General features: G+C 44.0%; 1 protein-coding gene across 2 annotated transcripts in view; it reads left to right on the forward strand.

Annotated features, from left to right (window-relative positions):
- Positions 1-3,999: 3,999 nt before the first annotated feature.
- LOC132823120 (rab11 family-interacting protein 2-like) overlaps positions 4,000-24,998 on the forward strand; it is a 33,920-nt gene continuing 12,921 nt past the window's right edge. The window contains exons 1-3 of one of the 2 annotated variants that reach the window (XM_060836663.1): positions 4,000-4,502; positions 17,925-18,138; positions 23,971-24,019. In XM_060836663.1, coding sequence (XP_060692646.1) covers positions 4,168-4,502; positions 17,925-18,138; positions 23,971-24,019 — 598 coding nt within the window. In that variant the 5' untranslated portion in view covers positions 4,000-4,167. The remainder of the gene's footprint in view (positions 4,503-17,924; positions 18,139-23,970; positions 24,020-24,998) is intronic. The other variant, XM_060836664.1, reaches the window with a different exon arrangement.

Genomic DNA, 24,998 nt, shown 5'->3' on the forward strand with positions numbered 1-24,998 from the left:
GATGTGGTGAAATGACCAAGTAAAACTTATACTTTGTTATGCACAAGGCCGGATAAGGCAGGAGATAAACAATAGTAATGGGCACCGGGTTTGGAGTAGTGAATCCTACATAAGATATATACTTGCTAAACTCTGGGTGTCTGGATTACACCTCTTCCCATCCTATCTCTTGCAAAAATGCCATCCCGTATTCCCAATTCCTCCACCTCCGCCATATCTGCTCCCAGGAGGACCAGTTCCACCACAGAACACACCAGATGGCCTCCTTCTTTAGAGACTGCAATTTCCCTCCCCACGTGGTTAAAGATGCCCTCCAACGCATCTCGTTCACATCCCGCACCTCCACCCTCAGAGCCCAACCCTCCAACCTTAACAACGACAGAACGCCCCTGGTGCCCACCTTCCACCCTACAAACCTTCGCATAAACCAAATCATCCGCCGACATTTCCGCCACCTCCAAAAAGACCCCACCACCAGGGATATATTTCCCTCCCCACCCCTTTCCGCCTTCCGCAAAGACCATTCCCTCCATGACTACCTGGTCAGGTCCACGCCCCCCTACAACCCACCCTCCCATCCTGGCACTTTCCCCTGCCACAGCAGGAACTGTAAAACCTGAGCCCACACCTCCTCCCTCATCTCTATCCAAGGCCCTAAAGGAGCCTTCCACATCCAAAGTTTTACCTGCACATCCACTAATATCATTTATTGTATCCGTTGCTCCCGATGCGGTCTCCTCTACATTGGGGAGACTGGGCGCTTCCTAACACAGCGCTTTAGGGAACATCTCCGAGACACCCGCACCAATCAACCACAGCGCCCCGTGGCCCAACATTTCAACTCCCCCTCCCACTCTGCTGAGGACATGGAGGTCCTGGGCCTCCTTCACCACCGCTCCCTCACCACCAGACGCCTGGAGGAAGAACGCCTCATTTTCCGCCTCGGAACACTTCAACCCCAGGGCATCAATGTGGACTTCAACAGTTTCCTCATTTCCCCTTCCCCCAACTCACCCAAGTTCCAAACTTCCAGCTCAGCACTGTCCCCAGGACTTGTCCGACCTGCCTATCTCCTTTTCCACCTATCCACTCCACCCTCTCCTCCCTAATCTATCACCTTCTTCCCCTCCCCCACTCACCCATTGTACTCTATGCTTCTCTCTCCCCACCCCCACCCTCCTCTAGCTTATCTCTCCACGCTTCAGGCTCATTGCCTTTATTCCTGATGAAGGGCTTTTTGCCCGAAACATCGATTTCGCTGCACTTTGGATGCTGCCTGAACTGCTGTGCTCTTCCAGCACAACTGATCCAGAATCTGCGTGTCTATTTCAGGCACCACGCTTGCAAGCGCATAATAAACATACTGATTGCTTCAGATCTTATCTCGGACTGAAATTATTGAAGTGAGTGAGCTTTGTGTCTCACATGTAGTTCAATATTTGGTCTGTTGTTTTTCTGTAGACGCTGGTTTGAAGTTCCCAATTGGCTTCGCTCTACTGTGACATCTAGGAATGGCAGTTTGTTGTTGTTTTCCTCCTCTTTAGTGAATTTTATGCCAGTAAAGGTTTTATTGATGGTCTTGAAGATTTTCTCTAACTTGCTTCATTTAGTGATGACAAAGGTGTCATCAGTGTTGAAAAGTGTGGTGCTGAAAATGCACAGCAGGTCAGGATGCATCCAAGGAGGAGAATTGACATTTCGGGTATAAGCCCATCATCCGAGACCTGATGAAAAGCTCATGCCCGAAACGTCAACTCTTGTGCTCCTCTGATGCTGCCTAACCAACGGTGCTTTGCCAACACCATTCTTTTCAACTGAGATTGCTGATCATCGGGATAAGGGGGAGGCAAATAATTTTGTACGAGTTGCAGCTTGCAGTTAGGTAGGATGAGACTTTGAAAGTTTGCGCGATGATTGGAGAAAACTGGTGGTAACAATAATATGGCTAAAGATCTCTGGATTAGGGTTAGGATAATAGTTTAGAAAAGAATCTAAATAGGTTAAGAGCAGTGGTGATTTACTGAACATGGAAGCAAACACTCTTGGTAATGTTGTGGATTTGATTAGTATAAGAACATTTGAGTAACAAACACAACTGCTTGTAACACTATTGGATGAAAACTACCATGCAAAGTTTAATTGTGAGAAACAGAAACACAGGCCAAAGATTTGCCACCAGGAAGCATTTGTTTAACCAGAAAGATGGTGGGTTGCTCATGTATCATAGGTTTAAGTAAAAATGTTTAAGCAGGACTTATACACTTAAAAGTAAGGAACTAGGGAGTGTTGCTGAATAAAGAGACCACGGAGTGCAGGTTCATAGCTCCTTGAAAGTGGAGTCACAGGTAGATAGGATAGTGAAGAAGGCACTTGGTATACTTTCCTTTATTGGTCAGAGTATTGAGTACAGGAGTTGGGAGGTCATGTTGCGGCTGTAGAGGACATTGGTTAGGCCACTGTTGGAATATTGCGTGCAATTCTGGTCTCCTTCCTATCGGAAAGATGTTGTGAAACTTGAAAGGATTCAGAAAAGATTTACAAGGATGTTGCCAGGGTTGGAGGATCTGAGCTACAGGGAAAGGCTGAACAGGCTGGTCTGTTTTGCCTGCAGCATCAGAGGCTGAGGGGTGACCTTATAGAGGTTTACAAAATCATGACGGGCATGATAGGATAAATAGACAAAGTCTTTTCCCTGGGGTCAGGGAGTCCAGAACTAGAAGGCATAGGTTTAGGGTGAGAGAGGAAAGATATCAAAGAGACCTAAGGGGCAAATCTTTCACTCAGAGGGTGGTATGTATATGGAATGAGCTGCCATAGGATGTGGTGGAGGCTGATACAATTACAACATTTAAAAGGAATTTGGATGGGTATATGAATAGGAAGGGTTTGAAGGGATATGGGCTGCGTGCTGGCAGGTGGGACTAGATTGGATTGGGATATCTGGTAGGCATGGACAGGTTGGACCAAAGGTGTTTCCGTGCTATATATTTCTGTGACTCTATGTTTTAAAACTATTCAGCTGTATTCCTGATGAAGGGCTTTTGCCTGAAACGTCAATTTTACTGCTCCTCGGATGCTGCCTGAACTGCTGTGCTCTTCCAGCACCACTAATACAGAATTTTTAAAACTATTGGCCAGCCCAGTATAGACATTCAACTGCCTCTCACATCAGCCGGAGTTGAATGTGTTCAGTTGGAAGAAACACCCATTTATTTGATCCAATGTCATCACTGCCACTATCACATTTGCCCTTTTTTCTGCTCTATATTTTTATTCATATCAGTTATCCAAAATCTTAATCTGAAACGTGTAGTAACAAACATCTAAACGATTACTGTCTAAAACTAATGTGCCATGAAACAGCAGAATGTCAGTTCCAAAGGCTGTAATAAAAACACACAGGAGATACACCCGGAAGAATGAACGGATGCTCATTCATTATTAAATCAACCAATTGAGCATGCGCGGGAAGAAGCGCGCGCGGAGAGAAAAGGCGGGGACCTCCGCATGCGCAGATTGCTAGCGCTCATCCTCCAATCAGCAGCGGGAATGAAGGCGCGCTGCGCAGGCGCACGGAGAGTAATATGAGCGAGGTAAATGGACGGAAGATGCGCCGCGCATGCGCAAAACTGACAAACCGGGACATGAGGATAAGGCGGTAAGGATGGCAGGTGGTAAATGGGCGGGATATGGAGATGGGGGAGGGGGGCACAGAATAATGGGATAAGGAGGGCAGGGGTAAAGATGGTAGGAGTGAGGGATTAAAAGGCCTGGGTTAAGGGGTTTATCCTTTATCTCTTTAACCCCTTACTCTTCCCTTTTTTAACCCGAACCTTTTCCTCCTGCCCACTTACTCCCTGTCCTCTTTATCCCATGACCCCTGCCCCCTGAAAGAGGATAAGGGTAAAGAGGGGGGAGTCAGGGGTCAGGCTTGGGGGTGGTGAAGGGGCGCGACGTCACAGTGGAGGAGGGGCCAGCGTAGCGCAGGCGCACAGCGGCCCGTCGGTGACGCGCGCGGCTCGGGCGCGGGCCCGCCCTTCAATGTGTCCCGCGCGAGCATGAGTGCGCGCACAGCAGCGGCGTCCGGAGATCCCGGGAAAGGGTCAGTGCGAGCTCTCGGCCGGTGCCCGGCTCCCTGCCCCCGTTAGTACCCCCCGTCCCCCGGCCATGGAGCAGAGCTGGTTCCCCACTCACCTCAGGGTGACAGTGATCGGGGCCCGCAACCTGCGCGCCAAGGGTAAGGAAGGCCTCAACGACTGCTACACGGTGATCCGCCTGGGCAGTGACAAGTACATGACCTCGGTACAGAGCGGTACCCTGAGCCCCGAGTGGAAGGAGGAGTGTACCCTGCAGCTGCCCTTGGTCCTGGATAACTCGGACAGGTGGACGCTGCACCTAACGGTCAAACACAACAACAGCCGCCTTCCCGTCGACGCCTTCCTGGGTCACGTGGCGCTGCCCATCGCCCAGCTGTACGAGGACAAGAGCAGGAGGCGGAGCGAGTAAGGACCACACCCCCCTCTCACCCACCATCCCCCACCCTCACACCATCCCCCACCCTCACACCATCCCCCACCCTCACACCATCCCCAACCTCACACCATCCCCACCCTCACCCTGAACCCCCACCTCACAACTCCCCCATCACCCAGCTGTACGAGGACAAGAGCAGGAGGCGGAGTGAGTAAGGACCACCCCACCCTCACACCCCCTCAACCTCACACACCCCCCACCCTCACACCCCCTCAACCTCACACCACCCCCACCCTCACCCTGCACCCCACCTCACCCCGCACCCCTCACATCCCTCCCCACCACCCAGCTGTACGAGGACAAGAGCAGGAGGCGGAGTGAGTAAGGACCCCACCCTCACACCCCCCCCCCCACCCTCACACCCCCCCCCACCCTCACACCCCCCCCACCCTCACACCCCCCCCCTCCCTCACACCCCCCCCTCCCTCACACCCCCCCCTCCCTCACACCCCCCCCCTCCCTCACACCCCCCCCCTCCCTCACACCCCCCCCTCCCTCACACCCCCCCCTCCCTCACACCCCCCCCCTCCCTCACACCCCCCCCCTCCCTCACACCCCCCCCCCTCCCTCACACCCCCCCCCCTCCCTCACACCCCCCCCCTCCCTCACACCCCCCCCCTCCCTCACACCCCCCCCCTCCCTCACACCCCCCCTCCCTCACACCCCCCCCTCCCTCACACCACCCCCTCCCTCACCCTGAACCCCACCTCACCCCCATCGCCCAGCTACACTAGGACAAGAGCAAGAGGCGGAGTGAGTAAGGACCACACCCCCCTCACCCTGAACCCCCACCTCATCCCTCACACCCCCCACCCTCCACCCTCACACCCCCAACCGTGCACCCCTCCCCCACCCCTCCACCCCAATCGCCCAGCTGTATGACAAGAGCAGGAGGTGGAGTGAGTAAGGACCACGCCCCTACCCTGACCCTGAACACTCACACCCCTGCGCCCCTCACACCACCTCCACCCCGCACCCCCTCACACACACTCCGTCGCCCAGCTGTACGAGGACAAGAGCAGGAGGTGGAGCGATTAAGGACCACACCACTACCCTCACCTTGAACCCCTACCCTCACACACTCTTCCCCCCCCCTCACATTCCCCCCCACCCTCACCCTGAACCCCCACCTTACATCCCCCCCCACACTCTCACCACCCCCATCCTCCTCCCCCTCTCAACCTCCCTATCGCCCAGCTGTACGAGGACGAGCTGGAGGCGGAGCAAGTAAGGACCACACTCCTACCCTCACCCTGAATCCCCACCCACAGCCTGCACCCCTCACCACCTCCACCCCAACCCCTCTCCACACCCTCACACCTACCCCATCGCCCAGCTGTACAAGGACAAGAGCAGGATGCGGAGCGAGTAAGGAGCATCCCCACACCCCTCTCCACGTCCCCCACCTACAACCCCCTCCCCAACATCTTTCCGATTGGAAGGAGACCAGAATTGCACGCAATATTCCAATAGTGGCCGAACCACTGTCCTGTACAACCACAATGTAACCTCCCACTCCTATACTCAATACTCTCACCAATAAAGGAAAGCATACCAAGCGCTACCTTCACTATCTTATCTACCTGCGACTCCACTTTCAAGGAGCTATGAACCTGCACTCCAAGATCTTTGTTCAGCAACACTCTCCAGGACCTTATCATTACATGATTAAGTCCTGCTCAGATTTGCTTTCCCAAAATGCAGCATCTCGCATTTATCTGAATTAAACTCCATCTGCCACTTCTCAGCCCATTGGCACATCTGGTCAAGATTCTGTTGTAATCTGAGGTAACCCTTTTTGCTGTCCACTATACCTCCAATTTTGGTGTCATCTGCAAACTTACTAACTGTACCTCTTATGCTCGCATCCAAATCATTTATGTAAATGATAAAAAGTAGTGGACCCAGCACTGATCCTTGGAGCACTCCACTGGTCACAGGCCTCCAATCTGAAAAACAACCCTCCACCACCACCCTCTGTCTTCTACCTTTGAGCCAGTTCTGTATCCAAATGGCTAGTTCTCCCTGTATTCCATGAGATCTAAGCTTGCTAATCAGTCTCCCATGGGGAACCATGTTGAACGCCTTACTGAAGTCCATATAGATCACTTCTACTGCTCTGCTCTCATCAATCCTCTTTGTTACTTCTTCAAAAAACTCAATCAAGTTTGTGAGACATGATTTCCCACGCACAAAGCCATGTTGACCATCTCTAATCAGTCCATGCCTTTCCAAATACGTGTACATTCTGTCCCTCAGGATTCCCTCCAACAACTTGCCCACCATCAACATCAGGCTGACTAGTCTATAGTTCCCTGGCTTGTCCTTACCACCTTCTTAAACAATGGCACCACGTTAGCCAACCTCCAGTGTTCTGGCATCTCACCTGTGACTATACATATATTATACATAGAACGTTGCATCCAGTTCTGGTTGTTACATTTTAATAAAGATGCAAAGGCATTAAAGAGGGTGCAAACAAATCATGAAAGTGGTTCCAGGAATGAGAAACCTTTTAGTCAAATAGATAAAAATTGGAATTTGGCATTTGTTCCTTGAAGTGTATGTTTGAAACTAATTTTTGATGTATTTAAATCTCACGGGTGTTGGTGGAATTGGGCTATGTTATCAGGAGTGGATAATGAAGCCTTGAGCTGAGGAGGTTGGTGGGTTCGAGATGGTGGGGGTTAGAGTGTGGGTTGTGGTGGGGAGATGGTGAAAGGTGTGGAGTTTGGGTTGGAATGGAATCAAGTTTAGGGGGTTTGAAGGGATTGCATCTAGGTTGGGCATGGAGTCTAGATGGGAGCTAAAGTATAAGTTAGGATATCAGAGATGTGTCAGAGTTGGATTAGATTAGATTACTTACAGTGTGGAAACAGGCCCTTCGGCCCAACAAGTCCACACCGACCCGCCGAAGCGCAACCCACCCATACCCCTACATATACCCCTTACCTAACACTACGGGCAATTTAGCATGGCCAATTCACCTGACCCGCACATCTTTGGACTGTGGGAGGAAACCGGAGCACCCGGAGGAAACCCACGCAAACACGGGGAGAATGTGCAAACTCCACACAGTCAGTCGCCTGAGGTGGGAATTGAACCCAGGTCCCTGGCGCTGTGAGGCAGCAGTGCTAACCACTGTGCCACCGTGCTGCCCTGTATTTTTTAGAGAGAGTGAAAGTTGGAGGCCAGCGATGTTGGGTTGGGGGGAACGAAGGCTAGGTAAAGTAGCAGGGTTGGTTGGATGGATAGTGGAAAGAGCAGTTAAATTGTGTAGTTACTCAAGAGTTAGTCGTCTTTTAATCTATTTAACGTTTTTCTGGTCAGCTATCCAGGCAAATATGTCAAATCCTTGCATGTCTCAACTCTAACTGAAAGTCACAAGTTCTGGTGAAAGTCTTTTTTGGTAACCTGGTATAGGTCCTGGGGGGAAAAGACTCATTCTAGAGGAGTTGGTTACCTTGGGAAAGATTGTGTACTTTAAGAATCAAATTGCAATCTGATTTCTGGTTTGTGCTGCAGGTTGGGCACCTGTGAATTGTCCTTGATGGCACATGCCACCTAACCAAAATAGGATGGTGAATGCATCTGTGTGACTGACCATGGGAGGCTGGAAAATCTCTTCTGTTACACTGTAATGTGAGGACCCAAGCAACTCATGCCTTGGCCTTAGTGTCTACCTTTCTTCTTTCAGTCATTTCCCTTCTGCATGGTTGCTTATATTTCAAATTTTTTAGTAAAATTCTATGAAGTTCTACGTTATTCAGTACAATATTAATGTTGGCTTCTGTACCAAAAGAAGTTTCTGCTTTTCAGAGTGCAACTTTTGATTTGTGTAATTCCCACATTGTCAGATAGGGTAACAATTGCTGTCAGGCTGTCAGGGTTCCTGATTGTTAAACTTAGCAACTATAATTTATAGTTTTGGGACAAATTGCTTCATTTTTTGTGATAAATGTTTGATTATTTTAGACCAAGCAATCTTCATCAAACGATCTATTGTAGCATGGAGTTCTAGCTTACAGGGCAGGGTAAAGGATATGAAACACTTCATTTTTATTCTTTAGGATAAAGCTGACCCTATATTAGTGCAGAGTTTCTTCCTATTGAACAGAGCAGAATAAAGGGTTAGGTTTTGATCACAAAACAGAAATTGCTGGGAAAGCTGAGCAAATCCGGCAGCATCTGGAGAGGAATCAGTCATTGTTTCAGGCCCAGTGATCCTTCCTCATTGGAAGACCCTTCTGTTTAATGATGACTAGAGGAAATTAGCTGTGACTCAATTTGTAAATTAATCAATCCAATGTACAAGCCCTGAGTTAGGGTATATTTTCTACGTCACTATAAATACTATCAGTGAACGGCACTGTATTACAACAAAAGGAGCTGTAGTTATATACAAGGTAGTGTGGACTGAGGGTGTGGAATTTACATTAATATGTTACTGAAAAATCTGTACCTAATATGAACAACTGTTTAGTCTTTTTGTTCAAACCAGTTCTGATTAAATGTGTACATCTGAAATGTTAACATGTCTATTCTCTTTACTGACATGCTGTATATATCAATGCATCTTGTTTTTACTTCAAATTTAGTGTTTCCATGTATGTTTAAGTGCTTTTATATTCATGGTTTTTGGCACACTGAAGGTTGGCCTCTGTTAAAACCTTTAGTGGAGCTAGCTTTGAAGCATACTTCCAATACTGTATTACATTTTAGGCTGCACTTACAATAATGTATTATCCATCTGTAAAGTAGTTATGTTGTTTATAGCATAATAATGTGTAGGGTAATAGCACACTTTTTTTAAAAAAAGCATGATGTCACATTATGTAGCTTACTTGTAGTCATTTGAAAAGTATTATCAAAGTGTTGGTTGTGCAATTTTTAAAATAATGCCCTGCTGTTTTCCACTATTTGTAGCATAACGAATTATGGGTAAATTGAGAGGGATTACAGTTCCTGCTCCACCCACCACCCGTCAAATTATACATTAATACTTAATCCCTTAACTCATGTCTTGGAAAGTAAAATAAGGTGAATTTTATTATAAAGGTCATTAATTATTGCCCATCACTAATTTGCCCACGTGAAGTTGATGGTCAATTGCCTTTTTGAATCGCTGCCATCCAACTGGTGTAAGACTGAGAGAGAGGAGCAAAATTAGTCCATTTGGCCCATCAAGTCTTCCCCCACCATTTGATCATAGCTGCTGTTTCTCAACCTATTCTCCTGCCTTTGTCTCACCCCTTGACCCTTTTACAATCAAGAACCTGTCTATCGCTCTCTCATATATACTCAATATGATTTGGCCTCCAGAGCCTTCTATGGCAATGAGTTTCTGTGACCGAAGAAACTCCTCCTCATCTCGGTTCTAAAGGGTCATCCCTTCATTCTGAGTTTGTGTTCTTGCTTCCTCCTCTCTGCTACTAGTGGAAGCATCTTAGGTTCACAGAGTTGTACAGCATGGAAGCAGACTCTTTGGTCCAATTTATCCATAATGACCAGAAATCCTAAATAAATCTTGTCCCATTTGCCAGCGTTTGGCCCCTAACCCGCTTAAACCCTTCCTGTTCATATACCCATCCAGATGCCTTTTAAATGTGGTTGTACCAGCCTCCACCACTTCCTCTGGCAGCTCATTCCATATACGCACCACCCTCTGCTTGTAAAAGTTGCCCTATAGGTCCCTTTTCAATCTTTCCCCTCTCACCTTAAGTCTATCCCCTCTAGTTTTGAACTCCCTCACTCCTGGGAAATGGAGATTGTTCCATCACGCCAGAGTCTTCAGTCTTGTGGATGTGTTAAAAGTACAGATTTGAGACAGCCCGGGGAATCCCTTGTGGACTCAACCTATAAGCCTCTCTTGGTTTGTCCTGAAGATTATACTCCTTGGAAGTCTGGAATAAAAAAAAACCTCTTAGAGACAGTTTAGTTTAATTTTAGTCATTCCCTTTATTTATTAATAGCATCACTGTTACAACATAACACTGATACCTACAAGCTAAGCTAACTGGGTTCTTATAACACAGGAGAGTAGGATATCAGCTCTTCAAGAGCCTTGGCAGGCTACTCTGCTGTACTGTCACAAACTGGCTTCCTTTATACAAAAAGTTTACAAAAGCACTGCATGTTCTTAACTGGACAGGTAACAGTGAAGGACAATAATTTGGGAGAGAAATTAATTGATACCAAGTTTTGTTTCAAGGTCAGAATCAAACACTTATTAATTTCACAAGGGAACAGCCATGAATGTTATCACTTGGTGTCCTGTTTACACAGATTCACTGATGTTAAGGCAAATGTTCTTTAATTGCCTTACCCTCCTTGCCTGGTCTACTTTCTAGTGTGCAGCAAATGTGTTCTATAATTCAACATTCCGGTTTAGTCTAAACGTTTAAGGGCAAGTTTTAAGGCTATAGAATGGTTGACAAGCTCACAGCAGTAGGGAGGTGAGTTACTGAATGTCCATCTTCAAACCTATACTTGTTACCACAGTATTTGTTTGACCAGATCAATTTCTGATCGGTGGTAATGATGTTAATCTTGGGGCATTCCATGACAGTAATGCTGTTGAATTAATTAGCTTATCCTCTGTTGAAAATGGTCATTGCTTGGAATTTGTGTGACATGAATGTTACTTATCACTTATCAACCCAAGTCTAACTGTGATAAAGTGAGGCTGCATGTGGACACAGACTGCTTCAGTAACGGAGATTTGAATGGCCCTGAACAGTGTAATCATCAGTGACATTGCACTCCTAACCATATGATGAAGAGCAGGTCATTGAAACTGTTGTTGAGTGCTGCATCTAGAGCACCACGCTAAGGCATTCATCCACAAACTCCATTAACAGACACATAGACCTGGACCCCATATACAAACCACTACAGCTGAAACTGACACCCGGAAACGGCAAGAACATCCATCAACAGACACATCGACCTGGACCCCACATACAAACTACTACAGCTGAAACTGACACCCGGAAGCGGCAAGACCAAACCACTATAAATACCGGAAGAAACATCAAAGCAGCGCTTCACAGGAGGCTCCAATAGCACTGATGTTCCCTAGCCAGGGAACGAAACGTTTGCAGCAAAAACTTCCAGCTCGGCGAACAGAACCACAACAACGCCAAGGTATGGGAGCTTAGATTGGCTTGCAAAAATAACAACCATCTTATTTGGGTAAGCCATGAACTCATTCATGGAGGCGTTTCCCCCAGTTCCAATTTACTTTAGAGTTCTCAGTGCTTCTTGCTGTGAAGGACAGTCACTCTCACTTCTGGAGTCATGGAGTCTGTTTTTAAGGTCAGCAGCCAAATGGCCCTGGTGGAACCCAAACCTCAGTGTCATTGAGCAAGTGCTGTTTGAGAGCAACTTCCATCACTTTGATGATCAAAAGTACCATGATAGTGATGATAAATGCAGTTGGATTTGTCCTGCTTTTTGTGGACATGCAGTTCATATCTGGGCAATTCTCCACATTTGTCTGGGAGAAGCTATTGTTAAAACTGTACTGGATCAGCTTGGCTAAATGCACATCTAATTCTGGAGCACATCTTTGGTACAATAGCTGGAATGTTGTCAGAACCCTTGGCCTTTTAAATATCCCTTGCTTTCAGTTGGTTCTTGATTTCACGTTGATTGGATATCAACAAAGAACATGAACAAAGAAAGTTAAGTACAGGAATAGGTCCTATGGCCCTCCATACCTGTGCCAATCCAGATCCTCTGTCTAAACCTGTCGCTTGTTTACTAAGGGTATGTATCCTTTTGCTCCCTGCCCATTTATATATCTGTCCAGATACATTTTGAATTATGCTATCGTGACTGCCTCTACCACCTCCACTGGCAATTTGTTCCAGGCACCCACTACCCTCGACATAAAGAACTTTCCATGTATATCTCCTTTAACTTTTCCTTCTCACTTTGAACTTGTGACCCCTAGTAATTGAGTGCCCCACTCTCGGAGGAGGGGGAAGCTTCTTGGTATTCACCTTATAGACCTCAATCAGGTTCTCTCCTCAACCCCCGTTTTTCAAATGAAAGTAATCCTAATCTACTCAACGTTTCTTCATAACTAGTGCCCTCCATACCAGGCAACATCCTGGTGAACCTCTTCTGCACTCTCTCCAAAGCATCCACTCCCTTTTGGTAATGTGGCAACCAGAACTGTACGCAGTATTCCAAATGTGGCCGAGCCAAAGTCTTACACAACTGTAACATGACCTGCCAACTCTTATGCTCAATATCCTGTCCGATGAAGGAAAGCATGCCATATACTACCTTGACTACTCTATTGACCTGCGTTGTCACCTTCAGGGAACAATGGACTGAACACCCAGATCTCTCTGTACATCAATTTTCTCCAGGACTTTTCAATTTACTGTATAGTTTGCTCTTGAATTGTGTTTTCCAAAATGCATTACTTCCCATTTGCCTGGATTGAACTCCATCTGGCATTTCTCTGCCCAACTCTCTAGTCTGTCTATATTCTGCTGTATTCTCTGACAGTCCCCTTCACTATCAGCTACTCCACCAATCTTAGTGTCATCTGCAAACTTGCTAATCAGGCCACCTATATCTTCCTTCAAATATTGTCTAACATGTGATGATCGGCTGAGGATCCTGGGATTGTTTCATTTGAGTTTTAGATCTAATAGAAACTTACAAGATAGTGCATGGCTTAGAAAGGGTGGATGCTGGGAAGTTGTTTCCGTTAGGCAGGGATACTAAGATCCATGGGCACAGCCTTAAAATTAGAGGGGGTCAATTTAGAACAGAAATGAGACGTTTCTTCAGCCAGAGTGTGGTGGGCCTATGGAATTCATCGCCACAGAGGCTGGAACATTGGGTGTCTTCAAGGCAGAGATTGATAAATTCTTGATCTCACAGGGAATTAAGGGCGAGGGGGTGAGTGCAGGTAAATGGAATTGAAACACCCATCAGCCATGATTAAATGGTGGCGTGGACTTGATCGATCGAATGGCCTTTCTTCCACTCCAGTCAAACAACAGTGGAACATCACTGGTCACAGGTCTCTGTTATGAGAAACTCCCTCCACTATACGCTCCCTGTTGCCCAGCCAGTTCTTTATCCATCTAGCTCATACAGCATGGACCTCCAATGACTTCTCCTTCTCCATCAGCCTACCTTATCAAATGCCTTACTGAAGTCCATATAAATGTCATCTACAGCCCTTCCCTCATCAATCAATTTTGTCACTTCCTCAAAGAATTCTATTAAGTTGGTAAGACACGACCTTCCCCGCTTAAAATCATGTTGCCCATCGCTAAGCCCATTTTCTTTCAAATGGGAATAGATCCTATCCTTCAGTATCTGCTCCAGCAGTTTCCCTACCATTGACATCAGGCTCACTGTTCCATTATTGTCTGGATTATCGCTGCTTGCTGCCTTAAACAAGGGAACAACATTAGCCATTCTTCCTCCAGGACCTCGCCCTGTTCATGGATGCTGCTTACATTGTTTAAAGACTGGCAGTAGTGCTTTTTGGGGTCTTCAGGAGGAGGCAGAGTGGATCATTTAATCGGTACTTTTCGTTCAAATAGTTGCTAGTATTTCATCATTGACATTTGCACTTATGTGCTGTGCTTCATCGACTTTGAGGATGGAGTTGTTTGTGGACCCTACTGTGAATATTTACTTGTCCACTGCCATTCACAACTGGACATGGTAGGACTAGAGAGTCATAGTCATAGAGATGTAGAGCATGGAAATAGACCCCTTCAGTCCAACTTAGCCATGCCAACCAGATATCCTAACTCAATCTAGTCCCACCTCTAGCACCCAGCCCATACCCTTCCTATTCATATACTCATCCAAATGTCTTTTAACTGTTGTAATTGTACCTGCCTCCACCACTTTCTCTGGCAGCTCATTCCATACATGTACCACCCTCTGCATGAAAAAGTTGCCCCTTCAGTCTGTTTTATGTCTTTCTCCTCTCGCCCTAAACTTATGCCCTCTAGTTCTGGACTCCGCCATCCCAGGGAAAAATACTTCGTCTATTTATTCTATTCATGCCTGTCATGATTTTATAAACCTTGATAAGATCACCCCCTCAGCCTCCAACATTCAAAGGAAAACAGCCCTAGTCTATTCAACTTCTCCCTATAGTTCAAATCCTCCAACCCTGGCAGCATCCTTGTAAACTTTTTCTGAACCCTTTCAAGTTTTGCAACATCCTTTTGATACAAAGGAGACCAGAATTGCACGCAATGTTCCAACAGTGGCCTAACCAATGTCATGTACAGCCGTAACATGACTTCCCAACTCCTGTATTCAATACTCTGGCCAATAAAAGAAAGCATACCAAACACCGCCTTCACTATCCTATCTACCTGCGACACTACTTTCAAAGAACTATGAACCTGCATTCCAAGGTCTCTTTATTCAGCGACACTCCCTAGGACCTTACTATTAAGTGTATAAGTCCTGCTAAGATTTGCTTTCCCAAAATGCAGCACCTCGCATTTATCTAAATTAAACTCCATCTGCCACGCCTGAGCCTGTTGGCCCATCTGATCAAGATCTCATTCTAATTTGAGGTAACCTTCGCTGTCCACTAAACCTCCAATTTTGGTGTCATCTGCAAACTTATGTACTATACCTCATATGCTCACATCCAAATCATCTTGGATTTGATATGTTGGTTGTGAGAGCTCTTGGCTTTCTTGCATGCTGCTGTGCTATTTGGCTTGCATGTAGTCCATTGTTGCTGATGGGTATCTTTATTTTTAAGTATGCCTGGTATTGCTTCTGGCATGTTCTTCTGTACTCATTAATCTCAATCTAACAATTAGCACCCCTAATACAACTTTTTATACGGTTTGCTAGTTGTGAGTAAGCCTGTGTTATGTATGATTTTCACTGGCAAAATAGTACCAGAATGGCAGAATTATTATATTACAGGAGGATGCCATTTGGTTCATTTTATTTGCACTGGTGACCATTATCAGCAATTCTCCTAGTGCCCTTCCCTTGTCTTTTCCCCGTAATTTTGCATGTTTCATGTTATAATCTTGAATGCCTTACACCACACTCTCACGAAGTGTGTCTTGTTCATAACCGTGGTGAAAGATTCTCCTTTGCTGCTATTGCTTCTTTTTACCTTAAATTTGTGCCCTTTCGCTTGATCCTGTGAGAATGTTTTTGTGCTTGTCCCTGCTGTGCAGATCCCTCACAATTTTGAGCACCTCCATCAAATCTTTCAATCTTTCCCAAGAAAAGCAATCCCAGTATTTCCTATCTATCTATCTTCTCTGTGGAGCCATTACTGGATTTGGTTCTGCAGCCTTTCTAAAATATCCTGCTCAGAACTGAGCACTCTTCTAGTTGAGGACAAACCAGTGTTCTATGCAATTTAACATGACTTCCTTGGGCTTATTAATAAAGCTGTGGATGATGTGAGGTTTGTTAAACACTCTAAGCCTGTGCTGTCACCTTCTGTGACTTTTGTGTACCTATACTTCATTTGCTTCTGCACCCCCTTCTGTCTCCCATGTTCATTCTACCAAAGTGAATCTCTTCACACTTCTCTGCATTAAATTTCATCTACCACTCAATCACCCTTTCCTCCAACTTCGTGATGCCCCTTTGAAGGGAAGACAGCTGTGGCTCATTTGATTGCATCCTTGCCTCTGAACCACAAAGTATGGTGCCCAAGTTCTATTCGAAGGCTGGAGTACATAAAAAATATGAAACCCTAATGTATGAAGGAGAGAACGCTGCAGGTGATGGATTCTCTCATGGCCAGAACTTCCAAGCAAGCATCAAAGCCAACTCGGTTGCTGGCAGGAAAGGGTCATTCCATCATAACTTTCACACACCTGGATTCTCCAAAGTACTTGATGGCATCCTTGAGACAACTGCAGTGGAGAAGTGGCAATTGTCCACCACCTTCTGGACTTTGCATTTGCAGAGTGAAAAGATGCGGCAGTTTCTTTGTCAAACATAATCCTGAGAAACTCTAAGGTAGATTTCTGTGTAGCATAAGATTTTCCCGGGGACGCCCACCACAATAAACGTCAGCTGCTGATAAAAGATCACAACAAGGTGAAAGATCCTCTTTGGTCTACCTGAAAGTTGCTGGTTCTCCATTATGAAGAGCTCTGCATGAGTTTGTGATGCAAACTGGCATATTTCATGACCTAGGGCTACGTGCCAAGCGATGTGCTAAAGTTTAGCACAGTTACTTCAGAGGGTTATTGGGAAATGGTCTAAAGATGGCCCACCATAGTACATTGACCGCCTCAACCTGTGCACAATCCACTGGATTGTATGCAGCAAAGAATGTTTGACATGAAATATAAGTGTATTTGTAAGTATGTAATTGTAAATATGGTGAAACACCTGAATCCCATGTACTGCATTGAAAGAAACAACTATATTATTTTAATTAACATCAAATTTGAACTCTTGTATCATGTGCCTTTATAATTTCTATAAGTAAAGTATATATTTGAAAAACGTTTGTTGGTAGAATTTAGTATACAAATGTTTCGTCAAACCTGTATAAGACTTGTGAAATTGACGTGTGGAATATGGATTTTTATTTTCTTCATGGGATATGGGTGTTGCTGACTAGGCTAGCATTTATTGTCTGTCTTGAATTGCGATGGAGAAAGTGACAGTGAGCTTCCTTCTTGAACACAACATTCCTTGGCATGTAGGGATCCCTCAGTTCTGTTAAGGAATTCCACGGTTTTGACCCAGTGATAATGAAGAAATGTCCAGATAGGTTCAAGTCAAAACTGTGTGCAGCTTCCAGCCTCATTCCTGATAAAGGCCTTTTGGCCAAAACGTCAATTTTTTTTTCTGCTCCTCGGATGCTGCCTGGCCTGCTGTGCTTTTCTAGCACCACACTTTCAACTCTAATCTCCAGCATCTGCAGTACTCACATTCGCCTTGAAGTAAGGTGTCTTGAGTTTTTAAAAAAAACTTAAAGATATTATAAGAAATGGTGAAATCAAAGTGAAATGGAATAGAAAAGGGAAGGCTAAAGGTTAAAAGAGAAACAGCATTAACAAGAAAACAATCTAAAACTCATTAGCAGTCAGTTGGTCAGCATGTGATTAGAGGCATTGCATCCCTCTTAGAGCTTACATCTTTCTCTGGAATCTTCTGCATTTGTCATCTGCCCTGATGAAGCAATTGTGCCACTGCTGGCCCAGTGTTGAAGTCAAAGCTGATTTTCTTCAAGTGGGATTTCAGGGTACCTTTGAAATGTGTTTGCTGGCCACCATGCATTCTTCACCAATTACAATTTGGGTGCAGAGTGTGACTGGGTTTACACCTTTTATTAAATGGATATTAAAATAGTTAGAGGCCTCAGCATTTCTCATTTAACATCTTCTTTGTAGATGGTATGATCTCCAGTCAAAACCAAACAAAGTGGCAAAGAACAGAGGTCAGCTGCAACTTGCATTTGAGTTCCTACGTAACAACACGACAGCAAGTTCGTATGAGTTATTCAAGAGAAGACCTCAATCTGTGTTTGATAAGTTTAAGGACAAAGTAACTTCAATAAAGTATGGAATGACTCATGAGATTTTACCATCAGAAAAGCCCAGCACTGTGAGTAAATAACTAATTATTTTCACCCTGTGATTATGGAGTTGGCATTTTAGTGTATTTAAAAGATGTAATGAAATCCTAAACGCAGTGCAACTTTGAAATTTGAAGGGAGTATTCTTGAAAGGCATCTTGTGCGTAGACATCCTAGGAAAATAGCCATTTACTCCAGCTATTTTATTTATTTCTCACTGTCGAGCTCTCTTTCAACTACAAAAGCTGAATGAATCATGCTTCTTACTACTAGGAAGCCTGGTTGGCCTCAACTGGCTACATTTTCAGCAAAATGTTCAGGCTAAAATTTTTTTCCTGACATACAAGGCATTGGATAATGATCAAAAAATTAGACTGCTTGGTACTTTTCCTTCTTGGAGGTTGGCCAAGCTGTCTTTTACCAGCTTGGAATTAGATTGTTTCCTCTGGTCAATGGGGTGGTGGGGTCGAGGCTCCTGGTTTTAGAGAGGAGAGTGCAGAGTAAGCGAGCATAAGTCCAAAAATAAAGTATCATTGTTAGCAGTCTGTTTCAGCCTGGGCACCTGAGGATACATATTGCATTGAAATTACTAGATTTTACATTGTTCCAGGCAAATGGAAGCTATTCTGGGGCTCCTCTGGCTCCAAGTGTAAGTTGTGATTTTTTTTGTTTCTTTACATTTTTCAAACACATTCCAAATTTCTGCGGTTTGTTTGGTGGGGCCGGATAATCCACATCTTCCTACATATCTGACAGTGGTGACAAATTTGCTGAAAAATATGATCTAGAAGATATAATGGTGTTGGGTACTGTGATAATTTCTGGTCTGTATTAGAATTGCACTAGCAACGTGGAGTACACAATGCTTTGGGAAAGGATAGGCTAAAGGACTGTTCCGTGTTGTAATTGAGGCATGAGAGTTTCCACCAAGATTTGAAGTCCTCTCTGAGATGAAACATTGAAGCAGATGATGAATTAATTCCATCAACAATTTTTTCTTCTTTTCTTTTAATCTGGGCACTTTAATGTAGACTTGTTCCATGCTTGTGAATGTTTCATTTTGTAATTTGGATTCTGACGCCGGTTTCCACAATGGTCAGCCTTCCCCAAAAGGGCTTGTTTTCTTTTGGGAAGGTGAAAACTATTCTTCCACCTATGCAATCTAGTTTGTTCAATAACAAAGGAACTGTTATACATTTGTGCACAAATGCCCAACAGTGACAATGAAAGAGAGAGATAGATAGAGACAAATTGAGAAAATATACTGAAATAACAGTGGCAGAATGGAGTTTTTTTTAATGGTGATGTTAATGCCCACCAAATGCAAGTATCTCAGTTGAAGGTCTTCATTCAGGGCGTGTTGTAAGGGCCAGTGGGACCTTGGGATAAAGGACACTGCTAAGGATTTGTTTGCAACCACTCATCCTTCACTAGCTGTTGAGTATAGGCTAAGCAAGTTATAATCATGGTTCTGCTAATTATTCAAATGAGTGTTTTAGAGTAGAAGGTAGAACATTCTGAGTCAGCCTTTTTCAAATGTGGTTAGCACTGCTGCCTCACAGCACCAGGGATCCAGGTTCATCTCCAACTTCGGTGATTGCCTGGAGCTTGCACGTTCTCCCTGTGACTATTTGGGTTTCCTCTCACAGTCCAAAGATGTGCAGGTAAGTTGAATTTGGCCATGTTAAATTATCCCATAGTGCTCCGGGATGTATAGGTTAGACGTATTAGTTAGGGGAAATGCAGTGCAGTAAGGTAGGGGAATAGGTCGGTGTGGACTTATAGGACCAAATGGTCTGTTTCCACATTGTAGGGGTTCTATATTCTACAATTCTAAATGTTTGTTCTATTTCGAGCTCGAGTGTGCAGATGTTCAAAAGGCTATGTAAAGACTGTTCCTCTTTAGTTTTCAGTCATTTGTTACAGACTAAAATAGGAAAAGAACTGCTTTAAAACATGAAGATTGTTTGAATAATTGTACTTTTTAAAGCAAGTAACCTAACATTCTTAAATACAGGGGACTCCTGATTTACAAGCATCCAACTTAATGATTTGTACTTAAAGATCCAACATTCGAACATTTCCTGTACTTACAAATGGCTACTTTATATTTTCCTGCATGGTTATAGGGATGTACAGCACAAAAACAGACCCTTTGGTCCAACTCATCCATGCCGACCAGATATCCCAAACCAATGTAGTCCCACCTGCCAGCACCCGGCCCATATCCTTCCAAACCCTTCCTATTCATATATCCACCAAGATGCTTTTTAAATGCTGCAATTGTATTAGCCTCCACCACTTCCTCTGGCAGCTCATTCCACACACACGCATCACCCTCTCTGTGAAAACGTTGCCCTTTAGGTTTCTTTTATATCTTTCCCCTCTCACCCTAAACCTATGCCCTCTAGTTCTAGACTCACCCACCCCAGGGAAATGACCTTGACTATTTATCCTATCCATGCTCTTCATGATTTTTATAAACCTGTATAAGGTCACCCCTCAGCCTCCGGCACTCCAGGGAAAACAGCCCCAGCCTATTCAACCTCTCCCTATAGCTCAAATCCTCCAACCCTGTCAACATCCTTGTAAATCTTTTCTGAACCCTTTCAACTTTCACAACATCCTTCCAATAGGAAGGAGACCAGAATTGCATGCAATATTCCAAAAGTGGCCTAACCAATATCCTGTACTGCCGCAACATGACCTCCCAACTCCTGTAATCTGTACTCTGACCAATAAAGGAAAGCATACCAAAAGCTGCCTTCATTATCCTATCGACCTGCAACTCCACTTTCAATGAGCTATGAGCCTGCACCCCAAGGTCTCTTTGTTCAGCAACACTCCTTAGGATCTTGTTATTAAGTATACCAGTCCTGCTAAGATTTGTTTTCCCAAAATGCAGCACCTCACACTTATCTAAATTAAACGCCAATTTGGTGTACAAATTTGCTGATAATCAACTTGTAAAAGGACTCCAAAATGGAACCCATCCACCATCCAGGGATTTCGGTTCTGTTTACACAGCTTCTTGTTTAAAGAGTAATGGAAACCTAATTTGCAGATGAACTGTGTTCAAGGGATGTGCACAGATGGAGCTTTTACTGACCACAAGAAGCTGATTTCTCTTTGGACTTCTGACTTGTCATTGATTTCTGCAAAATAAGTGAGGGTGGCTCCTAGGTAGCTGAGCAACTTAACAATGTGAATAGTTTCTTCAAAACAATTGGATCTCAACAACGGCAGGAGCAGTCTTGTTTTTTTTTGTCTGGTCAAAGGCATCTCAAGCCCAAAGAGGGCCAATTTATTTCCTCTTTCCAGTTGCTGTCAGCTGTGACTTTTAATTGGTAAGTCAAAGACCTTTTAAGTGGGAAGCAGTTGCAGTGTGTCTCCCACAGGTAAGTGAAAGTATCTGTTGAAGGAAGATTGGGACAAGCAGTATTCTGATCTGCACAAGAATCATCTCAGAAAACTCTGGACAGGGAACTACTGAAGTGCCTTCTCAATCTTTTGCTCCACCCACAACACCCTTTATTTTCTGCGTGTGTGGAGAGAGAGTTCATCAAAGTGTGTCACACGGGTGACAGACACACACACACACACACACACTCTTTATTTTGTCCTTTTTAAAATTAAGTGGGCTTAAACAAGAGAACTGCTTTAACCCTATGTTTGAAAGAGTGGCTGAATTCTTAAAAAGCAAGTAACCTGCCACCCAAAGCAGATATTGGAAGCAACTTTGGGACAAGCAGTAATTGAGGTTTAAGTGGCAGTGATTTGTAGCTGAGGCAGAGTACAGTTACAGTTTTTGTTGATTAGTATATGGAACAGTGGCCAGTTATCAATGACAGACCCTTTAGTCTGCCACAAGTTTGTGGTTAGTTCTTAGGTAACTGAACAGCTTAGAGCTGGAACAAGTTATAGAGAGAGGGGTGTGTCCAGTTCTGACCCCAATTGGGGGCTGTCTTTCTGTTCTTTGCAGTCAACACTTAAACTGGTGTTCTTGAGGTTTTCTTTATCTTCCCCGCAACAGTTGTCATAAGTCATGAGTTTCAACTGATATCAGTTTTTATGAGTGAATCAGGCACCTTGTGCTTTTTAGCAAAAAGTGGAAGGATCTGGTGAAACAGGACTGAAACAAAAGAGACATAAAGATAATCTCAGTCAAAGAACTTTGAAACAAATTAACTGAAACGTCTTCCCAGTTTCTTTTCTCTCTGTCTATAACTTATTTTATCTTGTCTGTATGTGTGTGACATGAAATTTTTAAAGAGATTAGTTTTAATTAATTGTATTGTGTACTGATGGTTTCCAACTATTTATCCATTTTTTAAAATAATAAATAGTGATTCTTGTTCAGTTTAAATGGTCAGTGCTTACTATCAATCTGGGTCTGAAAGTTGGAGAAATGAGGGAACTTTGCACACTGTGTAAAACTTTAACCTTTACGACAACTGTGGGAATAGCCTGGTTTGATTTTCAGCGTTACCTCTGAGCCATATCAGCGAAGTTAGAATTTTAACTAAGAGACATGCAACAGTTTTGGCCTCTTTCAGAATTGTAGTGATTCTATGATTTAATAAGTAGTAATTATTGCTAGGTACAAAAGCCCTACTGAAGCTGATTGTGCTCAGTCCTATAAATATATGTTGACTGTAGGCCAGTTTGTCATGTTTTATTCGGGGTATGTGAAAGTGAGAGAGAAAATCCAAAGTAGGATTTATGGGAGGGTTGTTTGGTATTTCCCAGCATTCTTGGTTATTGGTGTAAATAGCCATGTAATCACAAGCCACATTCTTTCAGTGGGGTTTCAGCAGAAGTGGGAAAAGAAAATAGATCATGGGTTCAACTTTGAAATCCCAAGTTCTGCAAGCAGAACCACCATGAAGCCTGTTTTCTGCTTATCCTGGACATGGTCTGGTGGAATTTATTAAAGTGTAAAGAAAATCTCGACAGTAACCTTTATCCAAGTTCCCTCTGCTTCAGACAAGAAACAGTCTGGTATAGGTTTATAATTGTTTCTGTCTTATCCCTTAATCTCCTACATGTAAAAATGGTATTCTCACCCTTCCCAGTAGAATGCAACAAGTTTGAGGAACTGATATCACCCTAGTGAAGCTCTCTCTTTCATCCAAATCCCAGTTGTCTACGGTCACTGACATAGACCTTCTCCAAAGTTACAAGGATAAGTTAATTTCACTAATCAGGGCCAATGCACCAGATTCCTACGTACCTGTACTCGTTCAGCGATATTTTAAGATCGGGGGAAATAAGCAGATTCTGACATTTTTGAATTAATTGACTATTTTTGTCTTTTCTCTCCTCCTAGCCCACCTCAGTTTAACCTTACCATTCCTGAAGAACATTAATTAAATTGGATATTCTCTCAGTTTCAGTGACTCACTTTGGGTGGCTGCATGTTTGTTCATGGAGTGTGTTGGTCTCAAAATCTAACATTGTCAAGTTAATTTTCCAGCAGGGAACATTACATACCATCAGAATAAATAACCCTGAAGAGTTTTCCTCTTGCTAGCCCACAGATATGAGACCAACTGCACCTCCCCATTATCTTCTCAGCTTAGATCAGAGAAGTATGGACAGACCCGAATTAAACCTTAGACCTTTGAGATTGTGTAGGCAAGCTATGTACAGCCATTTGCTGCTGGGCCAAGAAACAGGAGAGTGGGTATTTGGGTAACTTTTTAAGTTACCACCAATAAACTATTTATTACTCTCAACAGGAACTGAATAATATAATCTTGACAATAGAAGGTCACATGATGAAATACAAGATTGAAAGGTATTTAGTCAATTTGTTAGCTTCGAAGATTCTAAGCTAATCTTGGTGTTTCATTGAATAGAGCCTCAAGCATCACAAAAATGGAAAAATGTCGAAATCTCTCAGTTACGGTAAGGAACCAAATTCAATTCAATTTATAGTTCACTTGTTTGATCGTGTTGGACAATGTTCCTCAAAGGAAAGTCCACATTTTTAGCGTGAACCTAAAGGTAAGACTTTGCTTCTCCCAAACCTTTCAGGTCAGTTTCCTAAATAACTCGTTGTTCCATTGTGTGATCCTAACATTGGCCAGTAAATTTGGCTTTACACAAGCCTGCACAGTGCTCATAGATTTCTGTTGTTGATGATATTGCTTATTGTGGATTGTTCTCTTCACCTTTTCTCTGGCAGATCAATTTTAATATTTAAATAAGACTTTTAATGCATTCCCTCATTTACAATGTGGACTACGTTACATACTGAACTGCTCATTCTCATTTTGAGCCCAAGGGAAAAGCTTGATTTTAAAAGAAGTACTTGTGGAGGTACATTAGTTGCTGAATGAATATTATCCCGACTTTTAGTTATTACAGTTGGTTTACACTCTGCTATTTCTGAGACTTAGCTTGCAGTCAGAACATGTATGGGAATAATCAGAAAATTATATAGGAACTCTGTCATTAAAACATTAATAAAAGTGCAACTAGATTGCTAAAAATATGCAGATACAAACTTTAATCACAATTCTGAGAAGTATAGTGTTTGACTATATTCGTTGGGTTAGCTCTGTTGACTTGACAGCTGGTTTGTAGCTTGATGCCAAAAATGTGCATTCACTCCCCACACCAGCTGAGTTTACTGTGACGGACTCTCCATCTCAGCCTCACCCTCACCTGAGATGTAGTGACCCTTGGGTTAAACCACTGCTTATTGTCTCTCTCAAATGAAAGAGTATATCCATGGAGGACAATGGTGACTTCACCCCCATCGTGGTAGTTCATGATTGAAGTGACACAACTTTAAAGATTATATTCCGGGGAGGTGAGTAACCATGACAGCTTAATAACGACCATTATCACAGTAACCATATCGACCTGCTGGGGCATGTAA

This window comes from Hemiscyllium ocellatum, chromosome 16, assembly GCF_020745735.1.
Source record: "Hemiscyllium ocellatum isolate sHemOce1 chromosome 16, sHemOce1.pat.X.cur, whole genome shotgun sequence".
Classification (NCBI taxonomy): domain Eukaryota; kingdom Metazoa; phylum Chordata; class Chondrichthyes; order Orectolobiformes; family Hemiscylliidae; genus Hemiscyllium; species Hemiscyllium ocellatum.